General features: G+C 37.2%; 1 protein-coding gene across 9 annotated transcripts in view; it reads left to right on the top strand.

The window, feature by feature from the left end:
- EPS15L1 (epidermal growth factor receptor pathway substrate 15 like 1) overlaps nt 1-19,765 on the top strand; it is a 44,905-nt gene that overhangs the window by 2,037 nt on the left and 23,103 nt on the right. For 2 of the 9 annotated variants that reach the window (XM_063357919.1, XM_063357925.1), the window contains exons 2-22: nt 3,373-3,418; nt 3,647-3,732; nt 4,093-4,140; nt 4,820-4,915; nt 5,554-5,616; nt 6,528-6,653; nt 8,235-8,294; nt 8,631-8,867; nt 9,454-9,611; nt 10,056-10,212; nt 10,928-10,990; nt 12,506-12,591; nt 12,997-13,069; nt 13,608-13,775; nt 14,252-14,449; nt 14,722-14,886; nt 16,724-16,850; nt 16,973-17,023; nt 17,405-17,541; nt 18,609-18,669; nt 19,031-19,113. In XM_063357919.1, the coding sequence (XP_063213989.1) occupies nt 3,373-3,418; nt 3,647-3,732; nt 4,093-4,140; nt 4,820-4,915; nt 5,554-5,616; nt 6,528-6,653; nt 8,235-8,294; nt 8,631-8,867; nt 9,454-9,611; nt 10,056-10,212; nt 10,928-10,990; nt 12,506-12,591; nt 12,997-13,069; nt 13,608-13,775; nt 14,252-14,449; nt 14,722-14,886; nt 16,724-16,850; nt 16,973-17,023; nt 17,405-17,541; nt 18,609-18,669; nt 19,031-19,113 (2,289 nt within the window). Of the gene's footprint in view, nt 1-3,372; nt 3,419-3,646; nt 3,733-4,092; nt 4,141-4,819; nt 4,916-5,553; nt 5,617-6,508; nt 6,654-8,234; nt 8,295-8,630; nt 8,868-9,453; nt 9,612-10,055; nt 10,213-10,927; nt 10,991-12,505; nt 12,592-12,996; nt 13,070-13,607; nt 13,776-14,251; nt 14,450-14,721; nt 14,887-16,723; nt 16,851-16,972; nt 17,024-17,404; nt 17,542-18,608; nt 18,670-19,030; nt 19,114-19,765 lie in introns of those variants that run through there. The other 7 variants (XM_063357920.1, XM_063357921.1, XM_063357922.1 and 4 more) reach the window with 7 other exon arrangements.

Genomic DNA, 19,765 nt, shown 5'->3' with positions numbered 1-19,765 from the left:
ACATGCTGGTTATGACAAATGCCAGAACTGGTATTAAAAGGAATAGGAGATGTTACATATGCTGTCAGGTTGAAGCATGTTCACTGAGAAAGATATAAAATAAGAATATTGGTAGCAAGATATTAGGAGCTATAACCGATATGGGCAGTTCAAGCATGTGAAAGTGTTTAATCATGTTTGTTGCCATAAATCAATTTTACTGTGGTTCTATTCTATGAAATTATGGGTTTTATTATTTTTTATGAAATATATTTTACATATCTAAATTACAGTATTCAAACTATTTAACATTTCAGCTGTCTGTTTCACCTGGCTATGCATAAACCCAGTTGAAGAGCAAGCATGTAAAATCAGTTCTTGGGGTTAAACAACAACTGAAACTGGATTTGATTTACCTTTGGTAACTTTATTTTCTTGAATATTTGATCACCTTATCAGTCGTCTTTCCACTGTGCCGGGCATGTTCAACCTATAGCCTCTGGAGGTTGTGGAGAATTAAGTTAGAGATACTGGGACAGCGCAGATCATTTTGTAGCTTGGTCTTCTGAGACAGCTCGGGATACCCGGGAAGTAGAGTAAGGGCAAAGGTAATCTTTCTGGGGCAGCAGCAACCTTCTTTTGGCTCTGATCTTTGTGGAACACCTTGTTTTCTCCCCTTTCACAGTACCTATTTTCATCCATCTTATGATGTGACAAGAGTGGTTGAACAGGAGGACACCAAGGAAAATAGTTCACCTGATCCAGGGTTCTCTGTGGCCTGGAGATGACCTCAGGAAAGGGGGCCGCTAGGAACTGGCTTTATTAATTGTTCTGGTGGCAGCAGCTTATGCCTGCCTTTTTCCCAGACCTGTGTTAAGGGACGTGGAGGTGTATCCATGTGCGTGTACCGCATACCACAAATGCAGTGTACCAGATCTGCTCTGAGAGTGCAAGTTTGAGTCTTGAACTTTGAATTTGTACAGGAAATCAACTTAGAGATGAAACAAGGCACCAGGGTTCTGAAGCGTCTGTTTGGGAGGTGGCATAAAGTGTTTATCATAGGTGACGGTTTTGGGAATATGGAGTAGGCATAGAAACCAGAGGGTTGTTAACCTGTAAGTCAGACTGAACAGCTGTACAATAGGTTATATATCCTTTGACCACTCACCAACTGCAAACTCTTTTTCAAAGTGTTTTTCATGTCGGTGTTTGCCAGCATTGACGCTGTCTTGTGTAGGTTCTTCATCAGCAGTTGTCATCAAATTACAGAATCCTCTTGAATAATAGTGATGTAGTCACATGTGGTGATGGGTAGATGTGCAGCTATGCTATTTTTATCACTTGAGCCCATTTTGTCTGGTCTGCTTCATCACAGAGATGCAGTCATTTAGGTAAATCGGTCAGGGAGGCTTAATCTTTGTAAAATTCTGCAAGTAGATGAAGTGCTTTCCAGCAGCACTTGGATGAACATATTGCTGTAGAAGAAACTTCACAGCATTTAAGCACATCCCCCCTGGCTTCCTGCCACCTCTGTCAGGTAAGTCAGCTGTATGCCATGGCTGACAATATCAAATGAGGATGACAAGGATGGCTGGTGGTGGGATGAGATCATGCAACACTGCTGCTGGAGTGGTTTGCTCTGGATCTTGGTATGAATCCAATGTCTGCGTGCTGCAGGATGCTCGCCAAATTAGTTAGAGCAGCTTGTAGTTGGTCTTTGGCAGCTTCTCTGAGCTTTCTGATCAACGAGAGGTATATAGTTTGGTGATGGTTGGCTAAAACGTAGTAGATTTTATTCCGAGTTGAACAGACTATTTCCTGCTTGGATGTTTTCTCTGAATGATGTGTTTCCTACTTTGGACAGAAACGTGGTGCTTATCTATGCTGATTGTTTACAAGCCAGCAAAAAGATGAGTCAGATTTATGAGTTGTGGTTGCAAGTTTCATCTTCTGAACTCCTGTCCACTACTGAAGAGCAAGAGCTTCTAGAGGGTACTGATGTTGGAGAATGCAGCAGCTTGTTTTGTTGATGGATATAAGTGAAGTACATTTAAGATGCTTAGGAAACTTCTGAAAACACATGTTTTCTCTAGCCAAGTAGAACTACTCATCTTCAAAGAGTCTGTGTATTTGCGTTTGGTTAATAGGGTTTAGTTATTTTGGATAGCTCCTTAAATCAAGATTTGGCATGTTTACTGTAAACTTACAGGAAGATTCTCTTTGTGTAAAATAAAATTTCGTGCTCTTCATTGGTCTTTTCTTTCATCATATTTCTGTCTCCCTTGCCCTCAGCATAGGAAGAACACCCAGAAATCCGTGTGGATGACAAGGAAGAAGGTAGCATTTGGGAGGTGACACACCAAGGTGTCTGACTTATGTCCTGTAGGTGGAGAGCAGTCGTCCAAGCAGGCTTTGGGATGTTTCAACATCTGTGTCTCGCCTATTAAACTGTGCATTGCTGAGTTGTTTTGTTGCTTGTTTTTAAGGCTTTTGATTCTTCTAAGGGATGACTTCTTTGAGACTGGATTGTAACGGTTTTGCTCTTGACATTGAGCGTGGAGAACGGTGTGGAGGTATAACCTACGCATGGCTAGAACTTGTGTGGCAATTGTAGGAGACGAGTGAGAAGATGGGTGTTGGGGCTTCCACCTCTTCGGGCGTTTCAGTTCCCATTTGCTTGGAATGTCAGCAAGAGGGATGAGGAATCTGCTTGTTCAGTGTCCTGAAAGGGCAGGGCCCACCTTTGTGTCTGCTGCTTTGGTGTAATGCAGTGATGACACCAAGGTGAAATCTTCAAACAACATTGCCAGAGAATTCTGACATTTGTTAATTAACTACTCATTCTATTTTTTTTAACTCTGTTTCAGTTTAAGATCCTAGCCCTGACAATGTATTAACACAGGCATATTTTGATACCAGGGCTCGCTTTGTGTGTGTCTGTTCATAATTGTCTGCTGAAAATATTCCATAAGTATGTTTACAATGCAGGAGGTAGCCAAGTCAGCATTATGTTGAAAACTCTGCCTTTGATATCAGTGTTCTCAAACTGTGATCTGAAATACTTTGGCAAATAGTTCAAAGCTGTTCTGCAAAACCTTATTACCATAAAGTGTTGTTAATTAAAAGTGCGAGTATAAGTATGAGTGCTGGTGAATAAGAAGTTTTAAGAGGTGACAGTAGTCTGTTGGCTGCAAGTTTTGAGGGTTCGCTGTTACTCACACTTAGATTTGAAGTATCCAGTTTGGAACACAGCAAATTAACCTACCGTTCTATATTTTTGGTAGAAGTAATACACAAAATACTATACGCTTTTTTTTCTGTCAATCCCTAAAGGTGGGCTGTCTGTAATTGCAGTTCATTCTTCGTTTTCTTAATGTTTCTCTTATTTTTCAGTTTTCTACTGGGAATCCATTATACGAAACTTATTACAAACAGGTAGGTTCTTAAAAAAAGTAATTTAAAAATAAAGTGCATTTTCCTCTTCCCCAAGATTTCCCTCTTTCCTTTCCCCACCGCGGTGCTAAACTTCCGAAAGTTCTCTCTGCACAGTGGTAATGCATACTTCTGTAACTTCTTTTGACCTAGAGAGAAGAGATGTTTCATTTGTTGCCTCTGCTTTCGTGACAGACATGCTTCAATTGAGTGGGAATTTTTATCTTTCAGGTAGATCCAACATATACGGGGAGAGTTGGGGCAAGTGAAGCTGCGCTTTTTCTTAAAAAATCCGGTCTCTCTGATATTATCCTTGGAAAAGTAAGTTGAAGGAATTGGATAATGCAGTAATTACATGTGCGCTTGCTTAAGTGCAGCTAACATTGAGCAGACGGGGTTTGCAAAACGGAGCTGGGTGGAATGCAAATCAGATCCATGGAGCAGTAGGTTAACCACGGATTGGGAATAGCTCCAAGGGATTGTTCTGAGTTTCACAGGAATCTAAAAGGAAAAATCATCTCGTTTGTGACATTTTTGTTGTTAACTTGAGAATTAAGGAGCATTGTATGTCATAACTTGAAAGCTGCAATGAACAGTTCAAGAAGACATAAAATATGGACTGTTGAGATGAGTTAAGTTTTATCTTAACATCACAATGGCTTTTATTTTGTATCTCCGCAGATATGGGATTTGGCTGACCCGGAGGGTAAAGGATACTTGGATAAACAAGTAAGTGAAATGTGCCTGTAGACTGCTTGTGTTACCTTCCACAAATTAGCCTTGTTTCAAGAAAACCCTGATAGCAATAGTAGTTATCATTAGCTTTTTTTCTTTTAAGTTTTTGTTTATAAGGTGAGTGTTTTTTCCTAGTCCTGCTCATATCCAAGTATATTATACTTGGTGAGGCAGCTGGAGGAATTTGGATCTAATTTTCTGTTTCTTTCGTTTTGTACATAACCAGTGTGTGTGTATATTTCACAAATACAAACTGTGATTTTAAGATTTATTTTAGAAGTCTTGCATGAAAAAATATAACTAGCATTACTAAAAATGGCTTGGAATATCAAATACCAAGTTGTCAATATAGAGATTTTTTTTTAAAAAAAACATTATTAATTTTGAAGAAAAACTGCTGAAATCTTCTTAGTTATGGGAGAGTACTTCTTAAAAACTAGCTTTGAAGTTTTCTGAGCTTTGTTCCATGTTATTGTAAAGTTTTGCCTGAATCATCTTTAAAAGCAGTGGGATAGTTGTCACTATGCAGTTAACTGAATGGGGCTATACAGCTGTTGTTTCCATGCTTTACTGAGTTTCATTTGTACAATGTTAGTAAAAATCATAAATGGGTTATTGGAGACTGATTTAGACTGGCTGCTTTTTTTTTAATAAAAACGACTATTGTTTGTAGGGTTTCTATGTCGCGTTGCGTCTTGTAGCGTGTGCACAGAATGGCCATGATGTCAACCTGAGCAGTCTGAACTTGACTGTACCACCTCCCAAATTTGTAAGTAATATCTACCTAAATGTATGTATGTCTTGTATGAGAACTAAGGCTTCAGTTGGAACTCTGTAATAATCTTCTGTTTCATAAATGTCATGGTTCTGAGACTTCAGGCTGCTGTCAGGCTGTTCCTTAAGATAGCTGCAGTCACGGCAGCCATAGTCCTGTCTTCCTCAGTCATATGTACCAGCACCTTCCTGGACTGCAAAACTGATGCAAGTTTTACTACGCTCAGCTTGTTCAGGAAGCTGATGTGGCTAAACTCTAAATTTATGAAAGAAGAAAAGAAAAAAAAAAAAAAGAAATTACTTTCTGACTCAGTCAACAGGAGTCTGTGGTAAAGGGCACGACTGCAGCTTTGCCTGCAGCAGCTGCTGTGGAACCCCCTTTAATGTGTCTTAGTTCTGTGTTTGTGTACTTAGTGCACATGAAGTCCTTATCCAAGTACTGTAATAGAATAATCAGTATGACTTATTTTTTTATTTGGGCACACGTGCAGCCTTTTTTCTTTTTTCAGTGTAGTTAAGCTTCATATCTATAACCATCTCTTAAAGCAATTAGTAAGGATTAGAGAGAGAAGTGTGTGTATGTATTTTTTTATATATATATACATATACATTAAAAAAATCTTTAATTTTTAGCATGACACTAGCAGTCCTTTGCTGATCACACCACCTTCAACAGAGACTCACTGGGCTGTTAGGGTAAGTATAAAAAACAACACATTCCATCCATTCTTTAAAAGTAAATATTTTCCTTGTCTGTAATTTTCCCAGTGAGAGAATTTTTTATCAAATATATTTCACATTTCAGAAGTCCTCCCTTTCTGATGACAGATTTGTGCACAACAGAGAATTCTGAGCTGTAGTTTTGTATTTGAAATAAGTATTAAACAAGGCTTTGACAACCCCTGGTGTGATGTTTTTAAGACACAATGAATTTAATCTTCTGCCTGGATTTCTTCCAGTATCCTAATAGTAGGCACTTTCATGTTTGTATAAAGGAACCCCACTGAGAACAGCAAAGCATTTCACCAAATCCGTCCTGAAGTATTAATTTAAAGCTGGAGTTCATATGTTCTAATTAGTAGTCAGTGATACACACTGTATATATCATTGGAAAACAGTAACTTTCGGTACATACATGGGAATACTTGGATTTAGTTAATTTTCAAATGCAGACATATTCTAAAAGACTTTCTAATAGAATAACTTTTAATGCTGATTTTTTTTGTACTCGCATGTTGCAATTTAAAGTGGGAAGCAAATTATTTGAGATGAACATTTTTTCGTTCTATGGAGTTTGTCAAAGTTTGTTTAAAATCTGGTCAGCAGTGTTTTAATCAGAATGCATTGTCCTTTTAGAACACTACGGAAACATGTTGTATGCTGCATGTTAAAATCTTGTAGCTATCATAACCTTAGCTGTGAAATTAAGCTCCTAAATCTAGCTCCATGGGGTTTATGTTTAAATACAGCATGGTGGCACTTGCAAGAAAGCTTGGACATTTAGAATGAATACATTGCTGACCAATCTTAATTTCTTGCAAGATCTCATTTTCAACACTCACACAGGCACACTTTTTTACTTATTCAGGCTATTTCTTACCAACTAGGTGGAAGAAAAAGCAAAGTTTGATGGTATTTTTGAAAGCCTTTTGCCAGTAAATGGTTTACTTTCAGGAGACAAAGTAAAACCAGTACTGATGAATTCAAAGCTACCTCTTGATATCCTAGGAAGGGTAAGTATGCTGTTTAGATTTAGCAGTTCTCTATTTAGCTTCTCGTAGTTGCAATGTTAAATATTTAAATGTAACTCACCAACATAGATCAGGTTTTGGCTGAGATTTTACATTGAGTGCATGCTATAAAGCAAGAACATTAAGTAGGCTCTGAAGTCTTCCACTTAGAAATAAGAATAATAGTAGTGGTTTTGTCCCTAGAGTAGATTGGCTTCGTTATCTCTGTATTCATTTTAAGAGCTGGAAATTTTGATTTTTGGTTGTTTAAACACAAGAGAAAGCTCTAAACCATAATAGGTTTTATAACATTATATTTCACTGTTTTGTCATTTTTACAAATACAGGTTATTAGACATACGATTAAATCTATCCACTGTTTGTATGAGAGAACACTTTAAAACATCTTCATTTATTGTAGCTGTCAAATTGTCAAGTATTTTTTCATGTATATTTATAAATCCTTCTGAGATCTGAGTTTAGTGCATCCATTGCATATTTGCATGGGAAGCAAACCTTAAAGTATTTTTCTGCTTCCATTTAAAATATGTGTTCTTTAATGTTTTGCATCTTGATATGACTGCGAATGAATACATTCTATGTAAGAGCTGTATCTGCGGTACAGACTTTCATCTCTTCAGGAAAAACTGCCTCTGTATTATCTGTATTTCTCTGTATATCTACAAAATCTAAATATGACTTGTTTCAATTCTCTACCACTATGAAGTACTCAGTCTTGAAAGGCTTTGTATTTTATCTTGTTGTTGTCACAATAGAAATTCAGGAAGCTTTTTCCCGTTCCAGAAAAGTCTGTGGACAAGATGGGGGACTGAGGAAATGGGGAAAGGACTAAGCGAACTAGCTGAAACTTGTACAGGGGTCCAGTGATAAAGCTGGGAGTAGAGCTCAGATGCCTGAGCCTCAGTCGTAGCATTCTGTCCACTCTACTGCACCGTCTCCAAGTCTCATTGATGATTAAACAGTGTTAGCTGGTGGCTGAGCGTTAGGGTACACGAAGTTTTGTATCCTCCTAATTCTCGTTGGCTGTACTTGACCTAATAATGAACTGAAGCTGATAGAAACTTAAATTCTCTCCTGTCGAAAATTTTGGGGGGTGGACATACTTTTTTTGACTAAAAATGAAAACTAGAAATTTAGGAATGGAATGCAATTTAGAAACGTATTGACTTTTCTAAAAATATTTTAACTTTCTTATAAGACAAATCTGGACGATCTGCTAGCCCACACCTGCTGGACAATTCTGAAAGCCACGTCTGGATGGTTTTTGTCAGTCTGATGACTCCTTAATTGCAACATAGAAAGATGACAATCTTACCTGTGTTGCGTCCAGAATTTGTTAGAGCCAGCGTTGATTCACATTGCCAGAAAACGCTAATCCAGTCTTTTCAGAGACTGGATTAATTAATCAGAGAATGTTTAGCTAGGCCTAATATAGCTAATATGATCTCCACAAAGATCTATTAGGAGTCTTTAGAGAGCATGCTTAATTTGATGATGATAAACATCAAAAGCACAAAATGCAACTTGTTCTCTAAATCATTGTTTTTGTCGTAATTGCTGTAGGTCTGGGATCTCAGTGATATTGATAAAGATGGTCATCTGGACAAAGATGAATTTGCTGTGGTAGGTTGCTTTGAATTCTCAATTCACAGTGTGTCTGCTAGAGCAAACTGCTCAGGTTTTTCTGAAAAGCTTTGCAGCTTTCTCTGCTACAGTCCACTGTTCTAATCTAAATTGTTCATATGAAGCTATTAAATGATCTTTCTTAAATCCATCTACTGACCCTTGCCTGTGTCATCAAGATTAAACATTTTGGAATTACATTCAAAATTATCTGCTCTGGTTTACATCTCTGATCTTACTGCCTGTGTTTTATTAATATGTAAAAGAATGACACTGGAAAGTCGTGTTGCTTTTTCTTATAATTGTTATTGTTATCTGGCCTTTCTGACTTTGCAGGCAATGCATTTGGTTTATAGAGCTCTTGAGAAAGAGCCAGTTCCTTCACTATTACCCCCTTCTCTCATACCACCTTCTAAAAGAAAGAAGACGCCTGTCTTTCCTGGAGCAGTTCCTGTTCTCCCTGCAAGTCCTCCGCCAAAAGATAGTCTCCGTTCTACACCGTCTCATGGTAGTGTCAACAGTCTGAACAGCACAGGGAGTCTGTCTCCCAAGCACAGCATCAAACAGGCACAGGTACAAATCTTTTTTCTTCTCTTTTTTTTTCTTCTCTTTTTTTTTGTATCAGTAAACTGCAGGAAAAAACTGCATTTTGATTTCTGCTTTATGCGAGCACTTTTCTGAAAATGCCTTTGTTGTTGGGTGATTTGGATGGAGGGAACGAAATGAGGATGGTAAGACCTGTAAGAATGGAAGCAGAGCAGGTGAATTTTAGTCAGAGTGATCATGAGGTAGCAAATTTTATGGTGGATTTTCACTTTTCATAGAAGGGTTTTATTCGTGTATCTACTTTAATAGCAAAGAAATCATTAATCTACCTTCCAAAGCTCTTTTAGCATGAGGACTTACTATGCCTAGTTGGGTCCGTATTTCCAAAGGATGAATGCTTTTAAACTGATGAATAGCTGTTTGTCAGTATTTATAATTCGGATTAAAAGTATTAAGCTAAAACATTAATGGTAAGAGAGGAAATACCTATTTACCAATCAAATTTGGTTGTGCAAGGTGTTCGGCACGTCCAGCTCTGAATAATGTCATATATAGTCAGTGTGTTTGTAAAGACTGTTTATCTTCTTTTGAAATATACAACTTTGTTTTACAGCCATCTGTGAACTGGGTAGTACCTATGTCTGAAAAAGCGCGATATGACGAAATTTTCTTAAAAACCGACACAGACATGGATGGTTTTGTGAGTGGCCAAGAAGTAAAGGACATTTTTATGCATTCAGGTCTGTCTCAGAATCTCCTAGCACATATATGGTAAGAATTCCCTAGCAGCTGTCTTTTTGTAACGTGCTGATCTGGTCAGATTATCCAGCCAGAACTGTGATCCTAACATTAAAAGAAAAAACAAAAACCCAAATGAAAAAAACCACCTGTTTTACTTGTCTGTTGCCATACTACGATATGTGGGCTATATGGAAAAACAAGGGATAAATAAATACTCACTTTGCTTTTCTGGGAGGGGGGCATAGGTCAGTCTTTGAATTGTGATTGTTTTTTGAAGTTCTAGTGCTCTAAATATTTTCTCAGAGTAACACGGTTCTGTTCAGTTATGTATGTCTAATAAAATACTGCTCTGTTTATGGAACTCTTTTACTAGAACAAGCAACTGATGAAGATGAATCAAAAGAAATTACGTGTATATGTGGTAGAAGAGAAATGAGCTTTTCTTGTTTATGAGTATGATCTATTTTTTACCAGGGCTTTGGCAGACACAAGACAGATGGGAAAGCTAAGCAAAGATCAGTTTGCACTAGCAATGTATCTCATTCAGCAGAAGGTCAGTAAAGGGATTGATCCTCCACAAGTGTTGACCCCAGATATGATCCCTCCCACAGAGAGGAACACTCCCATACAGGTAGGTCATTGATTATTTGTAGATAATACTGAGCTTATGTGCTTTGAAAGTAGTGGACTTTGAGTATTCATGTTGTCAATTTTTTCCTTTTTTGGTAGTATTATGGTAAAGGGTTGCCAATATTTTTTTTTCTTGTCTCCTCTTACAAAATTCTTTAGCATTTGAAAATATACATACATCTTTAACAAGACCATAAATAAAGAAGAACGCAGTAGAATATACCATACATAAAGGAATAATGCCACTGAGAAAAGTCTAACATGAAAAATACTCCTTTGTCATAGAGAAGGGTTTGGTTGTTTTTTTAACTTCAGGGAACTGTTAAAAGCAACTGTTACGAGCTGGTTTAGTAGCCTGTCCCTGATTCTGCTCACTTGCAAATGAAAGGGGATGACTTCCTGATTTCTGGGACTTGGTGGTTTATTCATCCCTTGCAGCATGACAGTCCCTAGTCCTAATCCATCACTGTTAATACCATTTTACTGCAGTATCTAATCTTCTACTGAACCTGCTTTGTTCCTTTCCTCAGTAATGTGTTAGTGTGTTTCTGAAACTTCTGTCATGTCAGTACATTCATCTTTTCTATAAATCACACAGTATTTTCCTTTACATTTTTATTTTCCCTAACCAGAAAGCTTTTCAGCCTCTAAATATATTTTAATTGTTGCTGTTGCTCTGGTCCTTTTAAAGTTTTTCCTATATCCTTTTTCTGTAGACTCTGTCAGGTTACTTGACCCCTGTAGGATCTGAGATCTCAGCACTAACAGAAATGCGTCGTGTGAGTAATTGTAACACCCAAAAGAATGCAAATTTGTTTATGTTCGCTACTTGTAACTTCAAAACAGTTTTTATTTCTACACCTTCTTCTGTCTCTTTCCTCTTGTGTTCTGTGACACTTGCTCTTGGCATGATGATAATGCCGCAGTAGTGGGAAGTTATCGGCTGCTGACCTGGTGATAGTGCTTCCCTCAACAACTTGAGTTGTAGCAGTCTGTCAGGAAGTTCTTTGACGGGCAGCTTGATGTTGGCACGTTGAAGTTATTAATGCACTAGTTCTCTGAACCTGTAGGCAATAAATATACCTTGGTGCAAGAGCTTTAAGCTTCCTATTATTTTCACTTCATTGTATCTTTTTTTTTTTCATTTACTGTGGTTTAGCTCATTATAACATGAAATAAACTGTATGCTCCTGTGAACATAGCAGAATAGTTTTCTGTTCCTGTGGAACCATGGACTGTGTTCCCCTAATCAAACAGCAGCTCGTTTTAACTTATTTCACAATCATATTGGGTAACACCTTATTATGATCCTGTGCAGCATACAGTACAGGTCTCTCAGCAAATCTGTATCTAGTCAGAAAAGATAAAAGTGATATTAGAAGCTTTTGATTTGCTAGCTTGAAGAATTAGTCTGGATTATTGTTATCTATGATTACTTAATGGCATATTAACAAAAGAAATGCTCATCCAAAAATGAGGACGTAATTAACTTATTTAAACTGGATATTCACCTATTGTTTCTGCAAAAAATGTCAGATTTTACTATGCTATATGTTTGTGGTTTGTTGGTTGGGTTGTTGGGGTTTTTTTTATATTGAATAAAGCCAAACTCCATGCCTATCACAGCAATGTCAAAGTGAGCAAGTAAGCAACCTGTACTTTCTTCTTTTTAAAATGCTGTTTAAAAATGGTGGTTCTCCTGATTTGTCATACTAGCAGTGAGTTCAGGTTGCAGTTTTTGCTGAGTTGCCGTGATTTTTTTCAAAAAGCTATCAATCCTTTTTATAATAATGACAAATTTTTTATCAAATGCTGAGATCCTTTCTTAAGAACTTCTAATGACAATTTTCTTGTTTAAAAGGCAAGTGGTACCCACTGCATCTTCCCTGATTGACACCTGAATGGCTGTAGGAATGACCTGCGCTGCAGGAAATTGGGCATAATTGCAGAAATTGTCATTAATTTGTGTTAGGGCTCAAGAAGACTGAAATTACAATCTGATTTCATTAAGTTCCCTGGAAGTTTTGCTACTGACTGTAGCAGAGCTGGGTTTTTAGTTTTTTAATTTTAATTCTACCACTACCTGCAGTTTATTCATTGACATTGTGCATGTCCTTTAACTGCTGTGTGTTTTAACTCTCCCATCTGTTAAATGGGCTTAGGGAAAATTCCCCTGTCTCCCAGCAGACTTGTGTGGCGTGCTTGGTGGTTGTTGCATGATAATTTGATGTCTCCCATAGAATTTTGCAAATACATAAAGAGAGGATTGTGTCTCGCTATTTCATTTTTAACAGGATAGTTCAAGTTCCGTTGGATCAGGAGAATTTACAGGGGTGAAGGAACTGGATGATATTAGTCAAGAAATTGCACAGCTGCAAAGGTAATAGTTGTGGACTATTAACAAAATCATGGACTAGGAGAACCAATTAAGTATACAATACTGATGTGTCCATTGTTTTTGTTTTCTGGTAGTAAATTTATCATAACTTGTCACTGAAGTTGGTGACAGGTTTCCCCCTGATATCCTACAATTAGCCAATTGTGTAAAGCTGGCCTGGATTCTACCAGGTGATTTCAGAAGATTGATTATGGAACAGATAGTATTTTTTGAAGAATAATTGATATGTATACACCTTGGCTCCTTCAAAGAATATACCAGAATATGGGCTGGCATTTTTAGCTGCAGGTGTTTCCAGAATAATATTGATTGATTTCTTTGTGTGCATGTATTTGTGTGTTGTGTTATTTAACTGATGATGAATACATGTGCTTGTTTATCTTATAGAGAAAAATATTCGCTGGAGCAGGACATTAGAGAAAAGGAAGAATCAATCAGACAGAAAACCAATGAAGTTCAGGTAAAAACTTTGTTTATCATTATTAATTTTCATTTTAATTTAAAATTATATATGGGGAATTAAGCATTCTTTGTCTTCCCTTATGTTGCTTCTGGGCAAGTCTTTCTTTTCTCTTTTCATGGGATTTTCCTCGAACTTACAGAAATATCTTTATTTTCCTGTTCTCCATCAGAAACGTTTTCTTCTGATGCTGGTTAGTATAAATAGAAGATGATACATGAACAGTTTGAAATGTCTTTTTGTTAGTGCTTGACTAACACTGTAGTTTAGGAAATTATTGTTCAAAGAGTGTTGGTTTTGTTAATTAGGATAGCTCAATTACAAGTGCTCTGTGTCACAGTCTCTTTCCATCTTGTGGGCACTGATTTACTTCCTGATGTCTCATACGAGTTCCTGCAGAAGCAAAACGTACGCGTGCAGGGAATAGCCTACATGACACATAAAGTCTTCTGGAGCTTGCTAGCCTGTGTGTCTGTCCTTGATCATTCCTATAAGACAGCAGCTAAATGTCAGTTACAAACTGTGGAATTTTCCTCAGGAACTGCAAAATGATTTGGACAGGGAGACAAGTAACTTGCAAGAACTAGAGGCTCAGAAACAAGATGCCCAAGACCGCCTGGATGAAATGGACCAGCAGAAAGCCAAACTGAAAGATATGCTGAATGATGTAAGGCAGAAATGCCAGGAAGAAACACAGGTGGTGAGTGTACGTTAATTCTGGACGTGCTCAAGAGTATTGTGCCTTTTGTTGAAGGACATTCTATTTATTTAATTCATTTTTACCATAAATAGCAATTTCCACACAAATCCAGAGGTCCAAGAAAGGACTGTATAATACTTGATAACTTTATAATACTTGATAAATGTTTGAATGGAAAAGGAGCCAAGTTCAGAAAACTACAAGATGACCATCTAAGAAACACCTTTTAATTACCTTTATAATTAGTGTGGTATTTCTATCATTTAAAATAGTAATTTGTCTTGATGTTATCGAATGTCCTACGTACTTCTATCAAGGATTTTGTGTAACGTACTAAGAAGCATGCAGTTCTTCATGTTAAGTTCTTATTAGCTTCCTTAGCAGTTAATAGATTGTTTTACAACTTTCTAGTATCTATTATAAATTTATAAAGTTACATTTATTTCAAATTTCACTCTGATTTTTGTAATGTTTTGTTTCAGATTTCATCACTAAAAATGCAGATTCAATCTCAGGAATCAGATTTAAAATTACAGGAAGATGACCTCAATAGAGCAAAAGCAGAACTGAATCGCCTCCAGCAAGAAGAGACTCAGCTAGAGCAGAGCATCCAGGCTGGAAAAGTGCAGCTTGAAACAATAATCAAATCTTTAAAATCAACACAGGAAGAAATAAACCAGGTATTCACTGTAGTTCATACAACTTCTTTTTTGCTTCCCGGAAGACCAAGAGTTGAACATCACCTAGAAAGATTATTTTTCAGAAGAGGGAAAAAAAATATTGGTTCATGAAATAAGCCTTTTTGACTGGTGCTTAGTAGGTTAATTCCCAGTTTGAGTCAAGAAAAGTTCAACTCTGGTGGGGGGAAAATGCCATAGTCTGGCAACCATGTTTAACGATAATGACAGTGTTATTGAATGGGTAACATACTAAAGTATTTTTCACTGTTTAGGCAAGAAGTAAACTTTCTCAACTTCAAGAGAGCCATCAAGAAGTCAATAAGAGTATAGAAGAATATAATGAAGCTCTCAACGGGATTCACGGTGGTAGTCTGACGAATTTAGCAGACATAAGTGAAGGCCTCGGGCAGACGGAAAGAAACAATTATGGAGCTATGGTAAAAAAAAAATAATACTGTTGTTTAGCGTATTTTAGAATAATTAGGTTTGTGACTTGCACCTAGTCTGAAATAGTTAAGATGTTTTAGTTGGCTTTTGGTATGTTGGCAAATACTGTGATTCCTGCAAGGCAGCAATCTCCAGGGCAAAGATTTTAATGCTGGTAGAAAACCTGATTTTTAAGGTTTGGGTTAGGATTGTTAGGATCGTGTACCTGTGTAACTGTAACAGTATGGATATATAAGCAAACTCTAATTATGGAAACAAAGAGAAAAGGTCATGTTAACCCTTGACTTGTAACCTGTCACATCTTTAGTCTCAGGAAGCAGGTAGGACTTTATTTCCAATTCAAGTGTTCTGGTTTCTTCTTTTCTTTCTTCAAGATTTTTACAGTCAATTTCTGTTGGGTATCTGTCGTGGATTTGGATATTTTATAATACTCCAAATCACAAGATTTTTCATTTTTTAAGCCTGTTTCTTTGCTTTAAATATAAAAGTTGCATACTTGCTTGATTCTGCTTGCACATCTACTTGGTGCTTCCTCATTAGGGAAATATATCTTCCAGAATCCTTGTAAGCACAGGTTTTAGTACGAAGTTAAATATATATTGTGTATAGTTTCTTAATAAATATTCAGCAGGCACGCTACCTTTCTGCCCTGCTTCACACTTTTTCCGTAAAAACGAAATGCTTAAAAGCAGAAAAGTGTAGAGGAAAAACAACAATACATTGAGAGATGTGTTCTTAAAACACTTTAGTTTCTGTGCTTGCATGGCTTGCATAAACTTTATGTTTAATTTCCAGTGGAAACATCCGGATGTTTCTCTTATTTGCAAAACCTGAGAATCATTAACCAGAAGAAAACTGCAGTTTTGTTCATAGTAAATTTTTTAAACCATTGTGTCCTTTTCCTGTTTCTTAATTCTTCCTTCCTCTTCCTCTTGTCCCCACCTCTCTCCCTGCTGTTCTGAGAAGCATTAGTTAAGACTACTTCATTTGCATCTTGTAAAGGCATGACACAAATCCCATGTCTTTCTTGTGTTGGAGGCAGTGTAAGTGGGTAGTTGTTATTAGATATTTCTTACGTTAACGTGGAATGGCGTTGATTGTCACTGGGGCTCTGTTGTGCAGGTGCTGTGGCAAGGACTGGTTTCATCAGAGACCCCAAACAGACATAAGACGGGGTATGAGATGCAAATGATGAAGAGGTGTCACAGCTTTAGTTTACTTGTAAAGGATTTTTTTGTAACTTGACAAAGCTATGGGTTGGATTCCACTGACAAACCTCTCAATTGTCAAAATGTTGGGGTGACGCTCATCCTGCCATGTAGTGCTTTGCAATGCAAAGTCAGTACTTGGAACCTTAAGCTGAAGAATGAGTTAACAAGGAGCAATCTTGTGTATGACTATTCAGTAGTAATTTCTTGTATTTGTAGTCCACAAATGATTTGTGGATCCATTTCTTCTAAATAACTCTCTTACCTGAAGCTGAGCTGTAAATTAACTGGGAGAGAAGAGATTTTGGATAGTGTGGTGGTTGGAGTTTTCGTTTTGTTATTTAAGTGTTTGAGAACGGAATATATTAATGAGACAAACATTTCAACCTTTTATTGTTACCTGTATATACTTTTGATGTTCTGTGTAGCCCAAGGCTACACATTTCTTTCTGCTGTGTAATTACTTCTGCTTAGAAGCCACTTATTCAGAAAGTTCTTTAGGAAGTAATTTTTAAGATCATTAAACAGGAACCCAGATACCCTAGAATTTCTGCTAAATGGCTAACTGAGCATTTTAATCGTGGGAAGTTGCTGTAATGTTTCTCCTCTTAATTTTTAGGACGATCCATTTAAGAATAAAGCCTTGGTGTTTACCAATAATACACAAGAATTGCATACAGACCCATTCCAGTCAGAAGATCCCTTCAAATCTGATCCGTTTAAGGGAGCAGACCCTTTCAAAGGCAGTAAGTGACCAGTGTTTTAGCTGAGACCTTGAAGACCAATCGTTGAGTAAATGATATTTTCACAAACTTTTATCATCTTGCTAAGTAGTGGATAAAACAAATGATTTTTCTATTCTGCATAGGTGACCCATTCCAGCATGATCCTTTTGCAGAACAACCACCTGCTCCAGCAGGTAATAGCCCTTTTGATGACAGGACAGATGTGATAGAAACAATTTGTAGCCAAGCTCAAAGACTTGCAAGGTTTCCCTGGCTTCAGATTTTTCGTTTGCATGTGGGAACATAGAAACCTTGACAGGGTGTGCATTTGGGATCAATATGTTAATGAGGTGCATGTAACTCTCTGTAAAGTCCATAACCTTAATATAAACATGTACTTATTAAAACTTGGTAAATACCCTGTATAGAGAGGTATCTGGAAGTTTGTCAGATTTACGAAATCATTGTGGTTTTTTAATAAGAAAAATTAGATGAGTGAGTATGAGGTCAAATATAGAATAGTTTATTATGGTCACAGTAGGTGCTACATTCTCTTTACCTTTTAATACTCCTAGATCCATTTGGAGGTGATCCATTTAAGGAAAGTGACCCATTTCGTAGTTCTGCCCCTGAGGATTTCTTCAAGAAACAGGTGAAGAGTGACCCATTTACCTCAGATCCATTCACAAAACCCCCTGCTTTACCCTCAAAGGTCAGTAATTTTTAAATCTACACATCATAATTTCTTTACTATTGACAAGTTCAGACAAGTTGTCTGAAAGCAAAAAGGAATGAACTATCACTAAATACTTTTCTTCCAACTGATGAAATATGATTAATTTTTTTCTTAAAACTGAGTATGGATTGTTAAGGCAATCAGGAGTTTGTTCATTCTCTCCAGTTCCATGATAATGGTGTATATTCACCATGAAGATGCAGTTAGGTGGATTTTTTTTTTTTTTTCTGTTGGGAATTTCAAGCCACCAGCACCCACTCATTCACACCGTTACCCTCATTCCGTCGATGTTTCTATTTGTGCAGTCACATAGTGAATCGGATCGAGGAACTGATCTGGCTGACGGATTTCTGAGCCACCAGCACAGTGGAAGGACTGCACAGAACACATTTGTCAAATGTAGAGTCACGGTTCTTAAGCTGCCCTTACATGTATGTGTAGGGTTATTTTGGGAGAGGCAGTGTGGATTTTTTGTTTTGTTTTTGTTAATTGAACCTTTCCTTCACCCTGTGGCACTCGTTGTCTGTTGCCACCCAAGGGTTAGAACAGTATTCCAGTGTCAGTCAGTGGGAGGTTAGTTTGTCTTGCAGTGTAGGTTTGGATTTAGGTAACAGCAGACTTTCCAAACTGAATAGCAACTGTAAACACCATCTATTTAAAAAGAAGCGATATACAGACTCTCTGAATTAATAATAATGTAAATACCTGACCTGAATATTCAGTCCCTGTTGCTTAAAGATTGAAGACTTTGGGGTGTCACTTCTTATTTTTCCCTGGTAACTTGTATTTCAGTGTGATACACTTTTCACTTGAATGTGTTTTGCTTGTAGGTACTTGGTGTTTTGTTCAAGGCTCTCAATAGCCAAATGCATTAATAATGCGAATTTCCTGTAATCAGTCGATTTTATGCTACTATATATCCACTGAACAGAGTGGTCTGAAATTGGAAATCATTTGTCTTAAGGCAAGAGATTTTGATGTGCATAAAAAGACAAGCGCGCAGTACAGCAGAACAGTAATTATGTATATCTCTTCTTATTTAGCCTGACCCTTTTGAAAGCAGTGATCCTTTTACATCTTCCAGTATCTCTTCAAAAGGTCCAGGTAAGAAGAAAAAAATTTTCTCATGAAGATGAATGAGGTATCTCTTTATGAAAGAAGATTCAAATGTAAAAGTTGAGAATAAAGAAGGTGTCTTGTGAACTGTTCACAAATATCTTTGTGGTCCTATTATGAATTATGAAGATTAAGTCTTCGCATACACTATATACTTGACTTATTTCTTTTCTTTTTTTCCTTTTCCTCCAAACAACTGGTAGCAAACCTATTGTTTTATGGAATTCTCTTTAAACATCTCATGTCAGGTCAAAATCCAGGTGCCTAGTTTGTACTTCATTGTCACCAAGCATTCTTCATAATTCTTAAGTATTATTTTAATATTCTTTTTTTCCTGTATCTGTTTCAGATCCATTTGGAACACTGGATCCGTTTGGAAGTGGTGCTTTCAGTAGTGGTGAGGGATTTGCAGACTTCAGTCAGATGTCAAAGGTAAAGGTTACAAGGAAAGCAACTGTCCTTTTAAAAATGTATGTGCAGAGGTGTTTTTTTAAGGGTGTGAGATGACTGTAACTTTGCAGCTGACAATCCACTTCTGTTAATTTTTTTTTTCCGATCAACCTCACCAGTTACTTAGCAAAGCATTTTCCATGCATCTCAAACAGGGCAAAGTCTTAGCAAGACTGGTAGATTCAGCAGAGCTGAATCAACTTTTCATGAACGTTTTCAAATACCAGAGGAGCAAAAGAAATAACTTCTAATTTTCACTTGTAAGAAAAGGTACTTGTTCCAGATATTAATATATTTCCATGTCCAGCCATCCTGAAGTCTGCTTCTTGGATACTTCATCTCTCATAGTGTCCTCACTTGTTCTTAAACTTCTCCGTGAGTACAGGGAACCAGAGGAAGGTAGAAAACATGGTGTGCTGACATTTCATAGCTCTTAACAGAGTAGTCTTTTTTCTTGGGTTCTTGGTATAAACTGAGTAAATAGGGTATTTCAAATAGAACTAGGTCCTTACCTCCTCATCTGGATCGGTCACAGTCTGCTGTTAGCCTTCTGAGATGGAGTTTGGAGTTTACAGTTACTTACATCAGTTATCCAATCTTCTACACTTAGTTCTACAAGAACGCTTCAACATTG

The sequence above is a fragment of the Chroicocephalus ridibundus genome, chromosome 22 (genome assembly GCF_963924245.1).
Source record: "Chroicocephalus ridibundus chromosome 22, bChrRid1.1, whole genome shotgun sequence".
Taxonomy (NCBI): Eukaryota; Metazoa; Chordata; class Aves; order Charadriiformes; family Laridae; genus Chroicocephalus; species Chroicocephalus ridibundus.
This window is presented reverse-complemented; position numbering and strand designations above follow the sequence as displayed.